The sequence below is a fragment of the Erinaceus europaeus genome, chromosome 1 (assembly GCF_950295315.1).
Source record: "Erinaceus europaeus chromosome 1, mEriEur2.1, whole genome shotgun sequence".
Lineage (NCBI taxonomy): Eukaryota > Metazoa > Chordata > Mammalia > Eulipotyphla > Erinaceidae > Erinaceus > Erinaceus europaeus.
In genome coordinates, this window is record NC_080162.1 from 89,989,140 (window position 1) to 90,006,501 (window position 17,362).

At 39.0% G+C, this 17,362-nt stretch overlaps 1 protein-coding gene and 1 long non-coding RNA gene across 6 annotated transcripts in view; one reads left to right on the forward strand and one right to left on the reverse strand.

The window, feature by feature from the left end:
• Positions 1-17,362, forward strand: part of LOC132538203 (uncharacterized) — a 481,696-nt gene that overhangs the window by 291,243 nt on the left and 173,091 nt on the right. The gene's annotated exons all lie outside the window — the stretch shown is intronic.
• The window catches only part of LOC132541919 (hemolymph trypsin inhibitor B-like), an 85,865-nt gene continuing 69,087 nt past the window's right edge, over positions 585-17,362 (reverse strand). For 4 of the 5 annotated variants that reach the window (XR_009553033.1, XR_009553030.1, XR_009553032.1 and 1 more), the window contains one exon: positions 585-822. Coding sequence is in view for 2 of the 5 variants with exons in the window: in XM_060203482.1 (XP_060059465.1) it covers positions 635-822 (188 nt within the window). In the remaining 3 variants the exon portion in view is untranslated. Of the gene's footprint in view, positions 823-6,779; positions 6,904-17,362 lie in introns of those variants that run through there. The other variant, XM_060203477.1, reaches the window with a different exon arrangement.

Genomic DNA, 17,362 nt, shown 5'->3' on the forward strand with positions numbered 1-17,362 from the left:
CTAACTTTTCTGGGCAGATGATCTCATCAATGTGTACTGGAACCTCACCTCTCCAGATCCCTAACCCACTAGAGAAAGATAGAAACAGGCTGAGGGTATGGACTGACTTCACATGACCCATTTTCAGTGGATAAGCAATTACAGATGCCAGAACACTTACCTCTGTGCCCCCAAAATAATTTTGTTCCATACTCCAAGTGTGGGAGAAGTGATAGAAGTAAAAGGTAAGAGGGCTCTGAACTCCTGCTCCATCAGCTACCAGAAAGAGTTAAGGGAAAGGAGAGGGACATGTGGCTATATTAATGGTGTCACGAGTGCTTGGAGGGGAAAAGAGGACTGGACCTGGAAGACTGAGGGGGCAATTATGTACAATGTAGGCATATCGTTGTAGAGTTGATGGTTGGTCCATGTCTACAACCTTAAGAGAACTGTGGTAGCTTGCAGTAGGGAAACTGGGGATTCAGAGCAATGGTGGTGAGAACAGTGTGGAAGTATACTCCTGTTTATATGTAATTTTGTAAATCAATATTAAATTACCAATAATTTTTAAAAAGAGATTTATGATATATAAACTAATATTCTCATTCACAAATGCCTTTTATTTTCAGAGTATTTTCCAGACAACAGAGTATTCTCAATGGCCGGATTTTCTACAGATCTTCCTACATTTTTCTTCAGTCTCAAAGTTGTTGGTATTGCCTTTGCAACCTCCATAGGGAAATACCCGACATTTAGAAATTTTGCTGTCATAATGCCATCGAAGCTTTCTGCCTATACAAGGTCCAAATTGCGGAGGAAGTAAGCACCTCTTTGGCACATATCCTAAACAAAGAAATAAGATGAGAGAGACCAATTCCAACATATTCCTCTTGTAGGCACTACATGCCCATGTTTACCACCCACACTGTCATAGTTACTGTAGGATAGATATCCTTAGTGCAATGAAGAATGATTTTGAATTTGTAAACAGGGTCCTGACTTGACTCAGTTGTTTTCTCTCTGTGTGCTTTGGACAAATGAATCACATTTTGACACCTAGTTTCTTTCACTATAAAATATGAGTAAAGTGTCCACATTTGAGCTTATTTAACAGCTGAAAACAAACACTGATAGCCCTGATAAATGGAAAAGCATCAATAAACAGTAGCATCTCATTCCTTCCCTTCTAACTTAAACATATTTTGGGAGTAAGGACCTTAGGATGCTGATTCTGTTGTCAGTGTGCCTAGCACTGATCATCAATATTGGTTAGCAGTGAACAAAATGATATATACAATAGATATATCTAAAATAGACAATCTGGGAGTCCCACGGTAGCACAGCAGGTTAAGCACACGTGGCTGTAGCAGAAGGGCCGGCTTAAGGATCCCGGGTTCCCCTCCTGTAGGGTAGTCGTTTCACAGGTGGTGAAGCAGGTCTGCAGGTGCCTATCTTTCTCTCCCCTTCTCCTGTTTTCCCCTCCTCTCTCCATATCTCTCTGTACTATCCAACAACAAAGACATCAATAACAACCATAATAACTATAACAAAAAATAAAATAAGGGCAACAAAAGGGAAAATAAATAAAAATATAAAATAAATAAATAAAATAGGCATCATCGCTCCTTTATACCATATTCTCGTCTGTTCTATTTCTCTTTTTTATTCCAATTTATTAAACATTTTGTGCTGCTCAGTATCTCACTTCCTTTCACTCACCAATTGCAGATGCCACTGATTCCATCCTGACCTCTCTGTGCACATGACCTCACCAACATGTCTCAGAATCTCATTTTCCATATCCCTACCATGTTAGGAAAAGGTAGAAACAGGCTGAGAGTATGACTCAACATACCAGCTTCTATGCCTAGTGAAGCAATTACAGAGTCCGGATCTTCTTTCTTCCGCACCTTAAAAATACTTAAGTCCCTTAAAGAAGCTTGGTGGAACTTTGATAGGTATTGCTTTAAATTTGTATATGGCTCTGGGGAGAATATTCATTTTGATGATATTTATTCTTCCAATCCATGAGCATGGGATATCTTTCCATTTCTTGGTATCAGTTTCTATTTCCTTAAGTTGTGACTCATAGTTTTCAGCATAGAAGTCTTTCACTTCTTTGGTCAATTTTATTCCTAGGTATTTGATTGATTTTGCTGAAACAGTCAATGGGAGTGATTTCTGGATGTCTTCTTCAGATATAGTGTTTACATAAAGAAATGCCACTGATTTTTGTACACTGATTTTGTAGCCTGATAACTTGCTATATTGCCTAATAATTTCCAGTAGTTTTCTGCTGGATCCTTTTGGTTTTTCTAGGTATACTATCATATCATCTGCAAATAGTGAGAGCTTGACTTCTTCCCTTCCAATCTGCATTCCTTTGATTTCTTTCTCTTGCCTGATTGCTATGGCAAGAACTTCCAATACTATGTTGAAGAGTAACGGTGACAGGGGAGAGCCCTGTCTAGTCCCCGATCTGAGGGGGAATGCTTTCAGCTTCTGTCCATTGAACAAACACTACAATCATTTATCTGGTACCGGAAAACACCTAGAATTGCCAAAACCATCTTGAGGAAAAGAAACAGAAATGGAGGCATCACACACCCAGACCTTAAACTATATTATAAAGCCATCATCATCAAAACAGCATGGTACTGGAACAAAAATAGGCACACAGACCAGTGGAACAGAATTGAAAGCCCAGAAGTAAATCCCCACACCTATGGACATCTAATCTTTGTAAGGGAGCCCAAAGGATTAAATGGAAAAAGGAGGCTCTCTTCAATGGTTCTGGGAAAACTGGGTTGCAACATGCAGAAGAATGAAATTGAACCACTTTATTTCCCCAGAAATAAAAATCAACTCCAAATGGATTAAAGACCTATATGTCAGACCAGAAACAATCAAATACCTAGAGGAAAACATTGGTAAAACACTTTCCCACCTACACCTCAAGGACATTTTTGATGAATCAAACCCAATTGCAAGGAAGACTAAAGCAGAAACAAACCAATGGGACTACATCAAATTGAAAAGCTTCTGCACATTCAAAGAAACTATTAAACAAACAGAGACACCCCTCACAGAATGGGAGAAGATCTTCACATGCCATACATCAGACAAGAAACTAATCACCAAAATATATAAAGAGCTCAGCAAACTTAGCACCAAAAAAGCAAACGACCCCATCGAAAAATGGGCAGAGGATATGAACAAACCATTCACTACAAAGGAGATCCAAAAGGCTAACAAACATATGAAAAACTGCTCTAGGTCACTGATTGTCAGAGAAATGCAAATTAAAACAACATTAAGATACCACCTCACTCCTGTAAGAACGGCATACATCAAAAAGGACAGCAGCAACAAATGCTGGAGAGGATGTGGGGACAGAGGAACCCTTTTACATTGCTGGTGGGAATGTAAATTGGTCCAGCCTCTGTGGAGAGCAGTCTGGAAAACTCTCAGAAGGCTAGACATGGACCTTCCATATGATCCAGTAATTCCTCTCCTGGGGTTATACCCCAAGGACTCCATAACACCCAACCAAAAAGAGGTGTGCGCGTACTTCTATGTTCATAGCAGCACAATTCATAATAGCTAAAACCTGAAAGCAACCCAGGTGCCCAACAACAGATGAGTGGCTGAGAAAGCTGTGGTATATATACACAATGGAATACTATGCAGCTATCAAGAACAATGAACCCACCTTCTCTGACCCATCTTGGACAGAGCTAGAAGGAATTATGTTAAGTGAGCTAAGTCAGAAAGATAAAGATGAGTATGGGATGATCCCACTCATCAACAGAAGTTGACTAAGAAGATCTGAAAGGGAAACTAAAAGCAGGACCTGACCAAATTGTAAGTAGGGCACCAAAGTAAAGCCCTGTGGTGAGGGATAGACATGCAGCTTCCTGGGCCAGTGGGGGGGGTTAGAGTGGGTGGGAGGGATGGGTCACAGTCTTTTGGTGGTGGGAGTGGTGTGTATGTACACTCCTAGCAAAATGTAGACATATAAATCACTTGTTAATATGAGTGGGGGGAAATCAATTGTATGTCTCAAAATTTTTCAAAAGACAAACTGAATCTTTTTAATATATAGGCTGTGTATTTGATAGGCGGATTATCTCAAAAGCCTAGACCAAGTAGATCAGAAGCATCCAATAGCACATCTATATACAAGATACTGGGTACTGTACAGCAAACCCTAACAAAAGGACTTTTCATAGTTAACCTAATTACCAAATAATGTGATGATAGCATTAACTATCCATTGTCTTTTTGAACCCTAAGACAGCAGAAACCTCACATCTCCACTACAGAGCTCCTACCTCCCCCAGTTCTGGAACCCTTGGATAGGTCCCACTTTCCCGTATGCCTCTCCCAATCCATATCAAATAATATTGCATCCACCGATCACAACCTAACCAACGCAACGATTGCCACCTCAACATGCTTCACCTCAGACTGTGTCCAGAGACTTCACTTGTGGAATGACTACCCTTCAGCTTCATTACTCAGGTGAGACCTTTCCTTTTATAGTACACTCTAATTTCATCTCAGTTGGTTAACTTTCTAACAAAGTCCCAAAACCTAGATATACACCAGTTTCTGTGACAGAGAGCTTATGTTCACACCTATCCATAAACTACTGCGAAATATATACCTGAAAGCAGAAGTACACTAGAGTTTGCAGTGAGTACCTCCCTAACACTTCCTCTCCACTATTCCAAGCTTCGTGTCCATGATTGCTCAACAATTTTTTTGGCTTCGTATGTTAACTCTCTTTTCAATCACCAGGTTCCAGATGCCATCATGATGCTGGCCAGGCTTCCCTGGACTGAAGATCCCACCAATGTGTCCTGGAGCTCAGCTACCCCAGAGACCCACCCTACTAGAGAAAGAGAGAGGCAGACTGGGAGTATGGACCGACCAGACTGGTCGGTCCAGCGGGGAAGCAATTACAGAAGCCAGACCTTCTACCTTCTGCAACCCACAATGACCCTGGGTCCATGCTCCCAGAGGGATAGAGACTGGGAAAGCTATCAAGGGATGGGGTGAGATATGGAGATTGGGTGGTGGGAATGTGTGGATTTGTACCCCTCCTACCCTATGGTTTTGTTAATCCTTTCTTAAATAGAAAAAAAAAATTTTTTTAAAGTGGTGGAAATTGCACCCCTTTCAGACAATTTGGAGAAATTAAGGAAAAAAAATATAAATAAATAAAAAATTAAAAAAAACTCACATATAGGGGGCAGGCTATGGCACATCCTTTTGAGCACACATATTATCATGCACAAGGCCCAGGTTCAAGCCCCCACTCCCCACCTGCAGGGCGAAGGTTCATTAGCTGTGGAGCAAGTCTACAAGTGTCTCTGTCTCTTTCCTTTCTACCTCCCCGTCCTCTATTAAATAAAAATAAATTTAAAAATATATATATATATATATAAGTCCATACTCCCAGACTGGAACTTGATAGAGGGCTCTGAGCCAGAGTGCTCTGAATCGCAAATTCACCAGGACCTGAAATGTCTATTACCAGAAGTCTTTGTTTTTATACCATCATTGATAAGGAAGTGATTCTGAAAACACCAGAAGAAGTCAGGCATATTTTTATTTGAGAGAGAAAAGAGGAAAAAGAACACTCAGAAACAGTGATAGGCGACTTACTGAAACTATGAAGGCAAGGACATAGAAGTGAATAACATGAACAAAAATATATAGTTACAGATGATAGATGATACATAGATAATAGATAGATAATAAATGTTAGAAAAAATGGTAGAGAGATGATAAATGATAGATGATAGACTATAGGTGACAGAGACAGAATAAGTGAATAGATGATAGAAGATAGATGATAGAAAGATAGGATAGATATGGATAGATATAGGTGATAGATAGGTAGATAGATAGATGATAGATAGTTTTCCCCCTGCAGGTGGGGACCATGAACTCGAACCTGAGTTCTGGAGCACTGTAATGTGAGTGCTCAGCCAGGTGCATCACCACCCGGCCCCCTGACAACCTCTTTTTATAAGTAGGGTTAACTTAACTAAACAAAGTCTCTCACTTTACAAAATTGTATCAATTTTCAAACTCACCTTGCTTGGCAGAAAATATCAGTACAGCTTTGCAAGCTTTCTTAATTAGTACTTTCTTAATTAGTACTTTAAATTATATTTACATACACACACATACACACACAAACACACACATATATATATACACACACAAATGCGTGCATGCATGCACACACACAAACACACACATATATATATATACACACACAAATGCGTGCATGCATGCACACACACAAACACACACACACACATATATATATATACACACACAAATGCGTGCATGCATGCACACACACAAACACACACACACACACACACAAAGAGAGAGAGAGGACAGATCATCAGAGCCCTACTTATCTCAGGCTTATAGTGGTGCTGGGGATTGAACTTAGGAACTCAAAACATCAGGCAGGAAAGTCTTTTTTGTATAATAGTTATACCCTCCCTATACCACAATAGTATTTTTTTTTTACCATTTTATATTATCTGTCTTTTTTTTCAATTGAATATAAAATTAACAAAAAACAGGGTCTTTAATTTCTGTGTTTCTTTAGCCTCATCACTTCTGTGAGCCTAATGACTCCTTTAGCGTAGAAATTTCTACTCCTTTAGAGTAGAAATGACTCCTAATGCTGTGAGAGTAAAACTAGACTTTGTGCTTCTATCTCCCCAGCCCTCCTACCAGGTTACACTTTCTGTTCCCATATTACGTACCACGTGCTCCTGCTTCAGCCTGAAGTCCTTGGTATATAATGAGAAATAAAACTGGGAGATGGATCCAGAGCTTCATGGTACAAACTAGTAAGCAGTACAACAAGGTGCTGGTATTTTATAGAAAATGAGTCCAGATGAAGCAGGCCGGCTACACACCCTGTCCACTCACCCATGACTGCTGACATTCGCAAGGCTGATACGATTTATGGAATAGAGTGTGCAGTCAAAGCATAGCTCTGCCCTTCCTCTTCTCTACTTATCTGATCTAATTCTATCTAGGGTTACTTTAATATAGATGAAAAGGGTCCTTTGCCTATCATGAAAGTACAGCTACCATTTATTGAGTGACTTTACTTCCCAGGCACTGTATGAAATATACTTCACAAACTGTTCCTAAGATTCCCTCAGGAGTGCCCTAGGATTAGAACTGATACAGTACAGAAAAGGCAAGTTCGACTACCGTACGTACCATAGTTAAATACATAGTTTCATGCCAGAACTAGAAGTAGAAACCATGTGTATCTAGACCTGTTGGTATGCTTCTAAATTCTGTTTATAAGACCTCCTGTTTTGATCATCACATTAGGTTCACTTGTATTGCTTAATGCTGTGGTCTATTTACAGAATCATTGTTTTCATTGGTTCACGCGCTTTTTCCTTCTCTCCACCCCCTACCCTACATACTTCCTCTTCCTGACACTTCCACCTCAGGAGTTATAAAGGACAGTATTTTCTAATGAATAGAGATTAGATTGTTGAACTGCATACCCGCTCGACAATAAAGATTGAACTGCGTTCTCAGCTCAGCCATAAGTCCCTGGTCATGTCTCTCTCTCATCCATGAAGCTAGCCCGGCAACTGGTGCCCGAACTTGGTTAGGCATATACCCAGTGTCATTTGTATGATTGATTCATTCCACATATTTGTATTTTTATGCTGCACTAAGCATAATCATGGTAGCTGTATTTCATCTATCAGTGAATCTCAAAGACTGATGCGAAAAATAATGTGGGGAGTTCAGTCATATTATTTATTTGAATAATATGCTGATTCATTATACTTCAATGTGAGAAAAAGTGTAGAAGGACTCAAGCATGATTCATAAAGTAATTATGAGTGTTAAAATTAAATTCTCTGGAATCCAACAATTACACAATAATTTCATTGTTCCTGTGTGAATCATAATTGTTATGGAGCACAGAGGTGGTGGACTTCACTGCTGCTTAGTGAATCTAATTCATCAATGGGGCTTACAGTCAACAATATTTTACACCTTTCCCTATTTGGGAGCTACTGTCTTCCCTGATCCAGACTTCTGGTCCTTTTTCCCGCCATGAAATCATCTCCATAGATAATAACTTGGATCCACCTGCATATCAGATTTCAGGCTCAGGGGAAAAAAAGACTCATATAACCACAGGCCCTTTGGAATATAACTAAAATAGGCCTACTAGCTAACTACAAAACAGAGAACCACCAATTCTTTATCTGCAGTACTCCAGCCTTTAGGTTCATGATTAGTCAACAATATGTTTGGCTTTATATATTAACTCTCTTTTCAGCCACCAGGTTCCAGATGCTACCATGATGTCAACCAGACTTCACTGGAGAGACAACCCCACCAATATGTCCTGGAGTTCTGCTTCCCCAGAGCCCTGCCCCACTAGGAAAAGGGAGAGGCAGGCTGGGAGTATGGATTGACCTGTCAACGCCCATGTTCAGGGGGGAAGCAATTACAGAAGCCAGACCTTCCACTTTCTGCATCCTACAAGGACCTTGGGTCCATACTGCCAGAGGGTTAAAGAATAGGAAAGCTTTCATGGGAGGAGATGAGATATGAAGTTCTGGTGGTGGGAACTGGGTAGAGTTTTACTCTTATTATCCTATGGTTTTATCAGTGTTTCCTTTTTATAAATAAATTAAAAAATATTTTCAAGAATTGACAGAACTTGCCAATGAATATGCAAATGTGTCTTGTAATAGCAATACACAAAAAACATGTATTTGTTGATGTGTTTGGTAGCAGGTGATTTTTTTCATTCACATTTAAAGTTTTTATTTGGATGGCTGGATGGCAGTGTAGCACAGATGGTGCAAAGGGCAAGGACTGGCATAAAGATCCCGGTTCGAAACCCTGGATCTCCACCTGCAAGGGGTCACTTCACAAGTGGTGAAGTAAGTTTGCAGGTTTTTAATCTTTCTTTCCTCCTCTCTGTCTCCCCTTCTCTCTCCATTTGTCTCTGTCCTAGCCAACAACAGCAATGGCAATAACAAGAGTAACATAATGGGAAAAAATGACCTCCAGGAGCATTGGATTCGTAATGCAGGCACCTAGCCCCAGCAATAATATTAAGGCAAAATAAAGGAAATAAAGTTTTTATTAAAAAAAAAACAAATGTAAACTGCATAAATTTTAAAAGCATATGGTAATTCCTCAAATTCTTAGACACGATACAGTGACTTTTTTACAGAATGGAAGTTTACTACTATGACATTTACACATTTAGCAGGTCCTACTTTTCTAAAAATATCATGTCATGTATGGAACATGTATTCTGTAATGACACTGCCCATTACTGCTTACAGAATTCTAGAATTCTAGTTTTCACTACTATTAACTAGCCATATAAATCACTAGGCTGTATCCATTTGTTTTTGAGTTACTTAAGAAGCCACTATTGTAATTCAGGAGTTTTAAAATAATTTTTTAAACAGTTTTTAAAGTTGTTCTCAGAGGACTTCTAGAGCCATAGCTAACTAAAGCAGCAACTGCATTTTGATTTTCCTGCTCAAATAGGAATAGCAAGGAGGATCACCTGAGAATGCAACAAAATAATATTAGGATCCTTGCAGTTGCCTACCAAGCCACAGGGGAGTGCTAACAAGTGTGGCTCATGGACAGACCACCTAAAGGAGAGATCCCTGGGGCTGAAAGTCAATACTTACTTATGAGTATCTGGTACCAGTCCGGTAGTCTGCTAATTGAAACCTCTGGTTTTGTTTTATCAACAAAAAGATTGCTTAAAGGAGTGGCACTTAAGCCTAAACAATTTACAGTTGTGGGTCTCCACTGCTGTTACACCATGCAGCTGGAACAACCTCAAGGAAGCCCTACACGTATTTCAGAGGGCAGAGAGATGGCCAGGTGACTCAGGAGAAAATCAACACTCCTGGTAGTCAGGAGTGTGTGACTATATAGTAAGAGACTTTTTACATCATTCTTATAATAGGGAAAAAGGTGAATATTACTCTTAGAAGTCAGGAGTTATTCAGAAGCACACGGCTACAGAGTGATCCTATGATTAGGACTTAATGACCATAGAAGACCTTGCCATGATTTAAGGATGTAACTCAAAAGTCAAGCAAACCCATCCAAAAAGATTTCTGTATACTTATGTTCATAGCAGCAAATTTGTAATAGCAAGAAACCTGGAAACAACCTAGTTGTCCAACAACTGATGAGTGGCTGAGTAAGTTGTGGCATATATACATAATGGAATACTACTCAGTTATTAAGAACAATGACAGGGAGTCGGGCTGTAGTGCAGCGGGATAAGCGCAGGTGGCGCAAAGCAGAAGGACCGGTATAAGGATCCCGGTACGAACCCCGGCTCCTCACCTGCAGGGGAGTCACTTCACAGGTGGTGAAGCAGCTCTGCAGGTGTCTTTCTCTCCTCCTCTCTGTCTTCCTCTCCCTCTATCCATTTCTTTCTTTCATATCCAACAACGACAACAACAATAATAACTACAACAATAAAACAAGGGCAACAAAAGTAAATAAATAAATAAAATAAATATATATATAAAAAAGAATGACTTGGGGCGGGGGGAGGGCAGGTCAAGTTAGTGGCTTGGAGACAACAAATTGCATAATCTCTGCCAAAATGTTTCTCTATAACCGGGAATTCTGGGTGAGGGTAGTGTTTCCAGGCTAGTAAGAAAGTATATAGAAGTGGGCAAAGGGGAAATTTGGCAGAACATTCTAAGCCCATCTATAGGCTGGCAAAGAGCTGCTTTGAAAAAGACAAAAGAGATAAAGAGGAGGCTGTAAGATTTTTTTTCTTATTTTATAGAAGAAGCTAAAACTTAGAGAAATTTAGTAGCATGTCTAGAATGTGACTATATATATATATATATATATAGTGGAACCAGGGGTTAAAACTGGGACTTTGGAGATTCAGGCATGTGAGTCACTTTACATAATCATTATGCTATCTATCCCTACTCCAGAATATGATTGAAGCCCACATTCCAACCTGCAGGGGGAGAACTTCACAAGTTGTGAAGCAGAGCTGCATCTCTCTCTCTTTCTCTATTACCCCCCTCTCAATTTCTTTTTAAAAATTTATTTATGTGTAAAATGGAAACACTGACAAAAACTATAGGATAAGAGGGGTACAATTCCCATCATTAGAGCTCTGAATCCCATCCCCTCCCCTGATAGCTTTCCTATTCTTTAACCCTCTGGGAATATGGACCCAAGGTCATTGTAGGATGCAGAATGTGGAAGGTCTGGACTTTGTAATTGCTTCCCCACTGAACAGGGGTGTTGACAGGTCAATCCATACTCCCAGCCTGCCTCTCTCTTTCCCTAGTGGGGCAGGGCTTGGGGAAGTGGAGCTCCAAGACACATTGGTGGGTCATCTGTCCAGGGAAGTCCAGTTGGCATCATGTTAGCATCTAGAACCTGGTGGCTGAAAGGAGAGTTAACATATGAAGCCAAACAAATTGTTGACTAATCATGAACCTAAAGGCTGGAATATTGTAGATGAAGATTTGGGGTCTCCTTTCTGTAGATAGCTAGTAGGTCTATTTTAGGTATATTCCATAGAGCCTATAACTATACTAGTTTTTTCCTGAGCCTGACATCTGATATGCAGGTGGACCTAAGTTATTGTCTGGGGAGATGATGTCATGACTGGAAAAAGGGCTAGAAAGCTGGATCAGGGAAGACAGTATCTCCCAAATATTGATGGGGGGTTTACAGTCAACAATATTTATACACCTTTCTGAAATTTGATATCATGTTCTATTTCTTTGAATACCGACGCATAGTTTTCAGTATACAAGTCTTTCACTTCTTTTGTCAGGTTTATTCCTACATATTTTATTGATTTTGCTGTGACAGTGAATGGGAGTGTTTTCTGGATATGTTATTCTTGAGACTTAGTGTTTGAATAAAGAAGTGCCACTGATTTTTGAACATTAATTTTGTAGCCTGACACATTGCTATATTGCCTAATAATTTCCAGTAGCTTTCTGATGAATTCTTTAGGTTTTTCTATGGATACAATCATATCATCTGCAAATAGTGAGGGTTTGACTTCTACCCTTCCAATCTGTATTCCTTTGATTCTTTTCTCTTCCTTGATATCTATGGCAAGAACTTCCCAATATTATGGTTATAATGGACAGCCCTGTCTAGTCTCTGATCTGAAGAGGGATGCTTTCAGCTTCTGTCCATTGAATATGATGGCTGTGGGTTTGCTGTATATGGACTCCACTATCGTAAGGAATTTTCCATCTATTTCCATTTTTTGTAGTGTTTTGAGGATGAATGGGTGTTGGATTTTGTCAAAGGCTTTGTCTGCATCTATTGAGATAATCATGTGGGTTTTTTTTTTTATTTTTTATTTTTATGTTGTTAATGACAATGTTGGACTTACGTATGTTGAACCAGCCTTGCGTTCCTGGGATAAATCCAACCTGGTCGTGATGAACAATCTTTTTGATATACTGCTGTATCCTGTTGGCCTCTTGTTTAATATTTTGGCATCTGTGTTCATCAGAGATATTGATCTGTAGTTTTCCTTTTTTGTTGTGTCCCTATCTGCTTTTGGTATCAGGGTGATGTTGGCTTCATAGAAGGCGGAAGGGAGTGTTCCTGTTTCTTTGATCTTGTGGAAAAGCTTTAGAAGTAGAGGTATTAACTGTTTTCTAAAGGTTTTGTAGAATTCATTTGTAAAGCCATCTGGTCCAGGACTTTTGTTTTTTGAGACTATTCTTAACTGTTACGATTTCTTTGTGATTGGCCCATTTAGGTCTTGTAGTTCTTCTTGGTTCAGTTTGGAAGGGTATATGTTTTTAGGAATCCTCCCATTTCTTCCAGATTCTCTAGCTTGGTGGTGTATAGTAAATTGTTCGTAGAAGCTTCACATGTTTTTTGGGGGTTTCTGTGGTGTCTGTTGTGATATCTCCCCTATCTATTTGTTTGAGTCTTCGCCCATTTTTTTTAGTGAGTCTGGCTAGGAGTTTTTTATTTTTGTTTAATTTTTCAAAGAATTAACATTTGTCTTCACGGATCTTTAGTATGTTTCTCTTATTCTCAATGTTGTTTATTTCTGCTCTAATTTTAGTGATTTCAGTCCTTCTGGCTACTTTAGAATTCCTTTGTTCCTCTTATTCTAAGTCCTCTAGGCATGTAGTAAGGTTGTTTATTTGAAGTTTTTTTTGTCCTCAAATGAGTGATTGTATGGCTATGAGTTTTCCCTCTCAGTACTGCTTTAGCTGTGTCCCAAATATTTTGATAGCTTATGTCTTCATTTTCATTTTTTCTAGAAACATATGGATTTCTTGAAGTGTTCCTCTTTGATCCAATAGATAGTATGCATTATGTTTTTGAGTATCCGAATTTTGAGACTTTTAGCAATTTTCTGTTTTTTTATCTTCTTTAATTTTAATTTTCTTATTAATTTCTTTATTTGGGATTAATGTTTTACATTCAACAGTAAATACAATAGTTGCTACATGCATAACATTTGCCAGTGTTCCATATAACAATACAATCCCCACTAGGTTCTTTATCATCCTTATTGTCCCTGTATAATCTTCTGTTTGTTTTTAAGTGTTAGTTTTACTCCACTGTGGTCTAAGAAGACACTTGAGATGATTCATTGCTCTTGAATTTGTTAATATTGTCTTTGTGACCTAGCATGTGGTCTATCTTGAGGATGTGCTGTTTGGATATAAAAGAAATGTGTATTTCAGGTTCTTGTGGTGAAGAACTCTGAAAATGTCCAGGAGGTCGAGTCTATCCATCTCTTTGATTAAGTCTTTTGTTTCTTTGTTGATTGTCTGCTTAGTTAATATAAGTGTGAGAGTGCGGTGTTGAAATGTCCTATTATTATTGTATTACTATTGATGTAGTTTTGTAGTTCTTTCATTAGGAGAGATTATTTTTTAATTTTTTCTATATTTATTTATTTCCTTTTGTTGCCCTTGTTGTTTTTATTGTTGTAGCTATTACTGTTGTTGGATAGGACAGAGAGAAATGGACAGAGGAGGGGAAGGCAGAGAAGAGGAAAGACAGACACCTGCAGAACTGCTTCATCGCCTGTGAAGCGACTCCTGGCAGGTGGGGAGCCAGGAGCTCGGACAGGGATTCTTATGATGGTCCTTGCAAGGCTTTGCGCCATGTGCGCTTAACCTGCTGCACTAGTGCCCGACTCCTGAGATTTTTTTTTAAGACAAATTATTAAATTGTGTTGCAAGTAACACACCCACGATTTCTGGAAGAAAGCAAGAACTCAGGAGATGTTCGTACTCTTTTCTGAAACAGGCAATAAACTATAATAAGTACTGGTCTATGGCCTATAGGGTTATTGGGAAGGTCATAAGTACTTTTCTTTGTAATAATCTATAATGTTCATTTAAGTCTGTTCATGCATCCAGAAAATAACGATGCTCATTTACATACACATAGTGGCAATACCCAGAAACATATATTTATAAGTTTTTACTTTTGCAGTCTATGAAAGAGCACAATGGCTAAAGCACTGGATTCTAGCATGCAGTCCTGAGTTGGAGTCTTATGGCTCTTCTTCTAGAACAATGCTCAGTCCCTTTTACTCTCTCTTTCTCTTTTTTCTCACTTGTCATGAATTAATAGACTGAGAAACACATATTTATGTTCCCAATAAGATTTTGCATGGTGACTATTTTTTAAAAAAAAAAATTCTATATCTTGGAAGATAAATCTATCCATCCTTACTTCCAGTGGATCCTATTGGCTGTACTATATACTTCATCTTTCTTCATCCATATGCAAACTTTAAACTTCAAATTTTAATATTTACCTGAAGGATAGATGGTGATGGTAGATGCATCTTGTTTGTGTAAGTTGATCTAACTTGACTATACAAAAATCTCTCATCTTAAAATTTCTTTTCAATTTTTAGTCTCACCTTGCTTGGTATAAATTCCAGTCCACATTTTCAAACAGCCTCATTTGGCTAACCACTTTTAATTATACAGCATTTTAAAATTCTTGTTTATTTAAATATAGAGATAAATATAACTAAAATAGGCCTACTAGCTATCTACAAAATGGAGACCACCTTCCCCCAATTCTTCATCTGCATTATTCCAGCCTTTAGGTTCATGATTAGTCAACAGTTTTTTAGGCTTTATATGTTAACTTTCTTTTCAGCCACCAGGTTCCAGATCCTACCATGAGGCCAACCAGACTTTACTGGACAAATGACCCTACCAATGTGTCCTGGAGCCCACTTCCCTAGAGCTCTTCCTCACTAAAGAAAGAGACAGCCTAAGAGTATGGATTGTCAGTGCCCATGTTCAGTGGGGAAGCAATTACAGAAGCCAGACCTTCCACCTTCTGCACCCCATAATGACCCTGGGTCCATACTCCCAGAGGCATAAAGAATAGGAAAGCTATCAGGGAAGGGGATGGGTTATGGAGCTCTGATGTTGCGACATGTGTGGAGTTGTACCCCTCTTATCCTATGGTTCTGTGAATGTTTCCTTTTTGTAAGTTAATAAATAAATATTGAGATAGAGATAGAGTTAGACAAACAGAGAAAGAGAGCAGATCACTGCTGACATCTAGATTATGATAATGTTGGGGATTAAACATGGCAATTCAGAGCCTCAGGCATGATAGCCTTTTCTTATGAAAGCATAATCTTCATATTATGTCCTCAGTCCTATACAGTACTTTTCTTTTGTCATTTCCTATTATCTTTGACTTCTTCCATATTAATACAAAACTGATACTAGGGCATTTTTGCTTATTTCTTAGCCTCATCACATGTAAGAGTACCAAATATATCTGATGAACGGTAATGGACCCCTCTTTATGAAATTAGAACTAGATTCTTAGAGCTTTTTGGTGCCCCTACCCTCTACCTAGGATTCACTTTATGGTCCCATATTACATATCAATACTCTCTTGCTCTGATGGAAGACCTTGGCATACAGTGGGAAGCAAAAGTGGGAGGCAGATAGACACCATAGTGCAATTGATATATAGCTCAGTTAGAATTTTTAAATTATCTTTATTGGCTAGAAACAGGCAGAAATTGAGAAGAAAGGGTGTGATAGGGAAGGAGAGAGGCACCTGCTACAGTGTTTCAACACTTTCAAAGGTTTCCCCCTGCAGATTAGGACTAGGGGCTCAAATCTCGGTCCTTACACATTGTAATATGTGCACTCAACCAGGTGCGACACTACCTGATACCTCCAGTTGGTATTTTATAGAAAATGGGCCTATTGACAGTATTTGTATACTTTTTCTATATTTGTGAGCTATTCTCTGCCTTAATCCTGGTCCTATTCAGAACTCTGACACCATCTTCACAGACAATATTTTCAACTGCATGTGAACTATAGGCTCAGGAAACAATTAGTAAAGTTATAGACTCCTTGAAATATACCTAAAAAAGAAAGTCTAGCTTCTCCCAACATGAAGACCACATATGTCATCTGCTCTATTCTTACCTTTGTTTCCTGATTATTAAACTATTTGTTCTGATTATTGCATTTTAACTACCAAACCTGAAGATGCTGCCATGAAGCCAACCTTACTTCCTTGGGCAGATGAGCTCACCAGTGTGTCCTGAAACCCCACCCCACCAAAGCCCTGTCTCACTAGGGAAAGATAGAAACAGACTGGGGATAAATATTGACTTGTCAGTGCTCATGTCCAGTGGAGAAGGAATCACAGAAGCCAGACCTTCCACCTTCATCACCCCATAAAGATCTTTGGCCAATACTCCCAGAAGGATAAAGAAAAGGGAATCTTCCAATGGAGGGGATCATGTGGTGATAATTGTCTGGAACTGCACCCCTATTATCCCACAATATTGTCAATTATTATTAAATCACTAGTTTAAAAAAAGAAACAAAAGAAAATGGGCCAATAATGAGGAGGCTAGCTGCACATCCTGCCTACTCATGCTTGACTTCTGACATTCAGAAGATTGACATGACTTCTGAATAGAGTGCACTCAAAGCACAGATCTGACCCTCCTCTTCTATGTTGATCTGATATGACTCTGAACATGATTATTTCACTGCACTTCACATTAAAAAGGCCTTTCCCAGTCATAAAAGCAGAGTTAGCATATATTCAGTGCCTTAACATCCCAGGAATTAGATAAAATACACTACATACACTACCTCCCCTAAAGTCCCCTCAGGATTGACACAGGATTAAAACTCCCATTGCTTGAATTAGGCAAGGTCAAACAACACTGACCATACTTAAATGCGTAATGACTTCTAGAGTCAGTATGAACCTTGGTGTCTCTAGCCTAGACTTCTTTGTATCACTCATTCATTCCCCA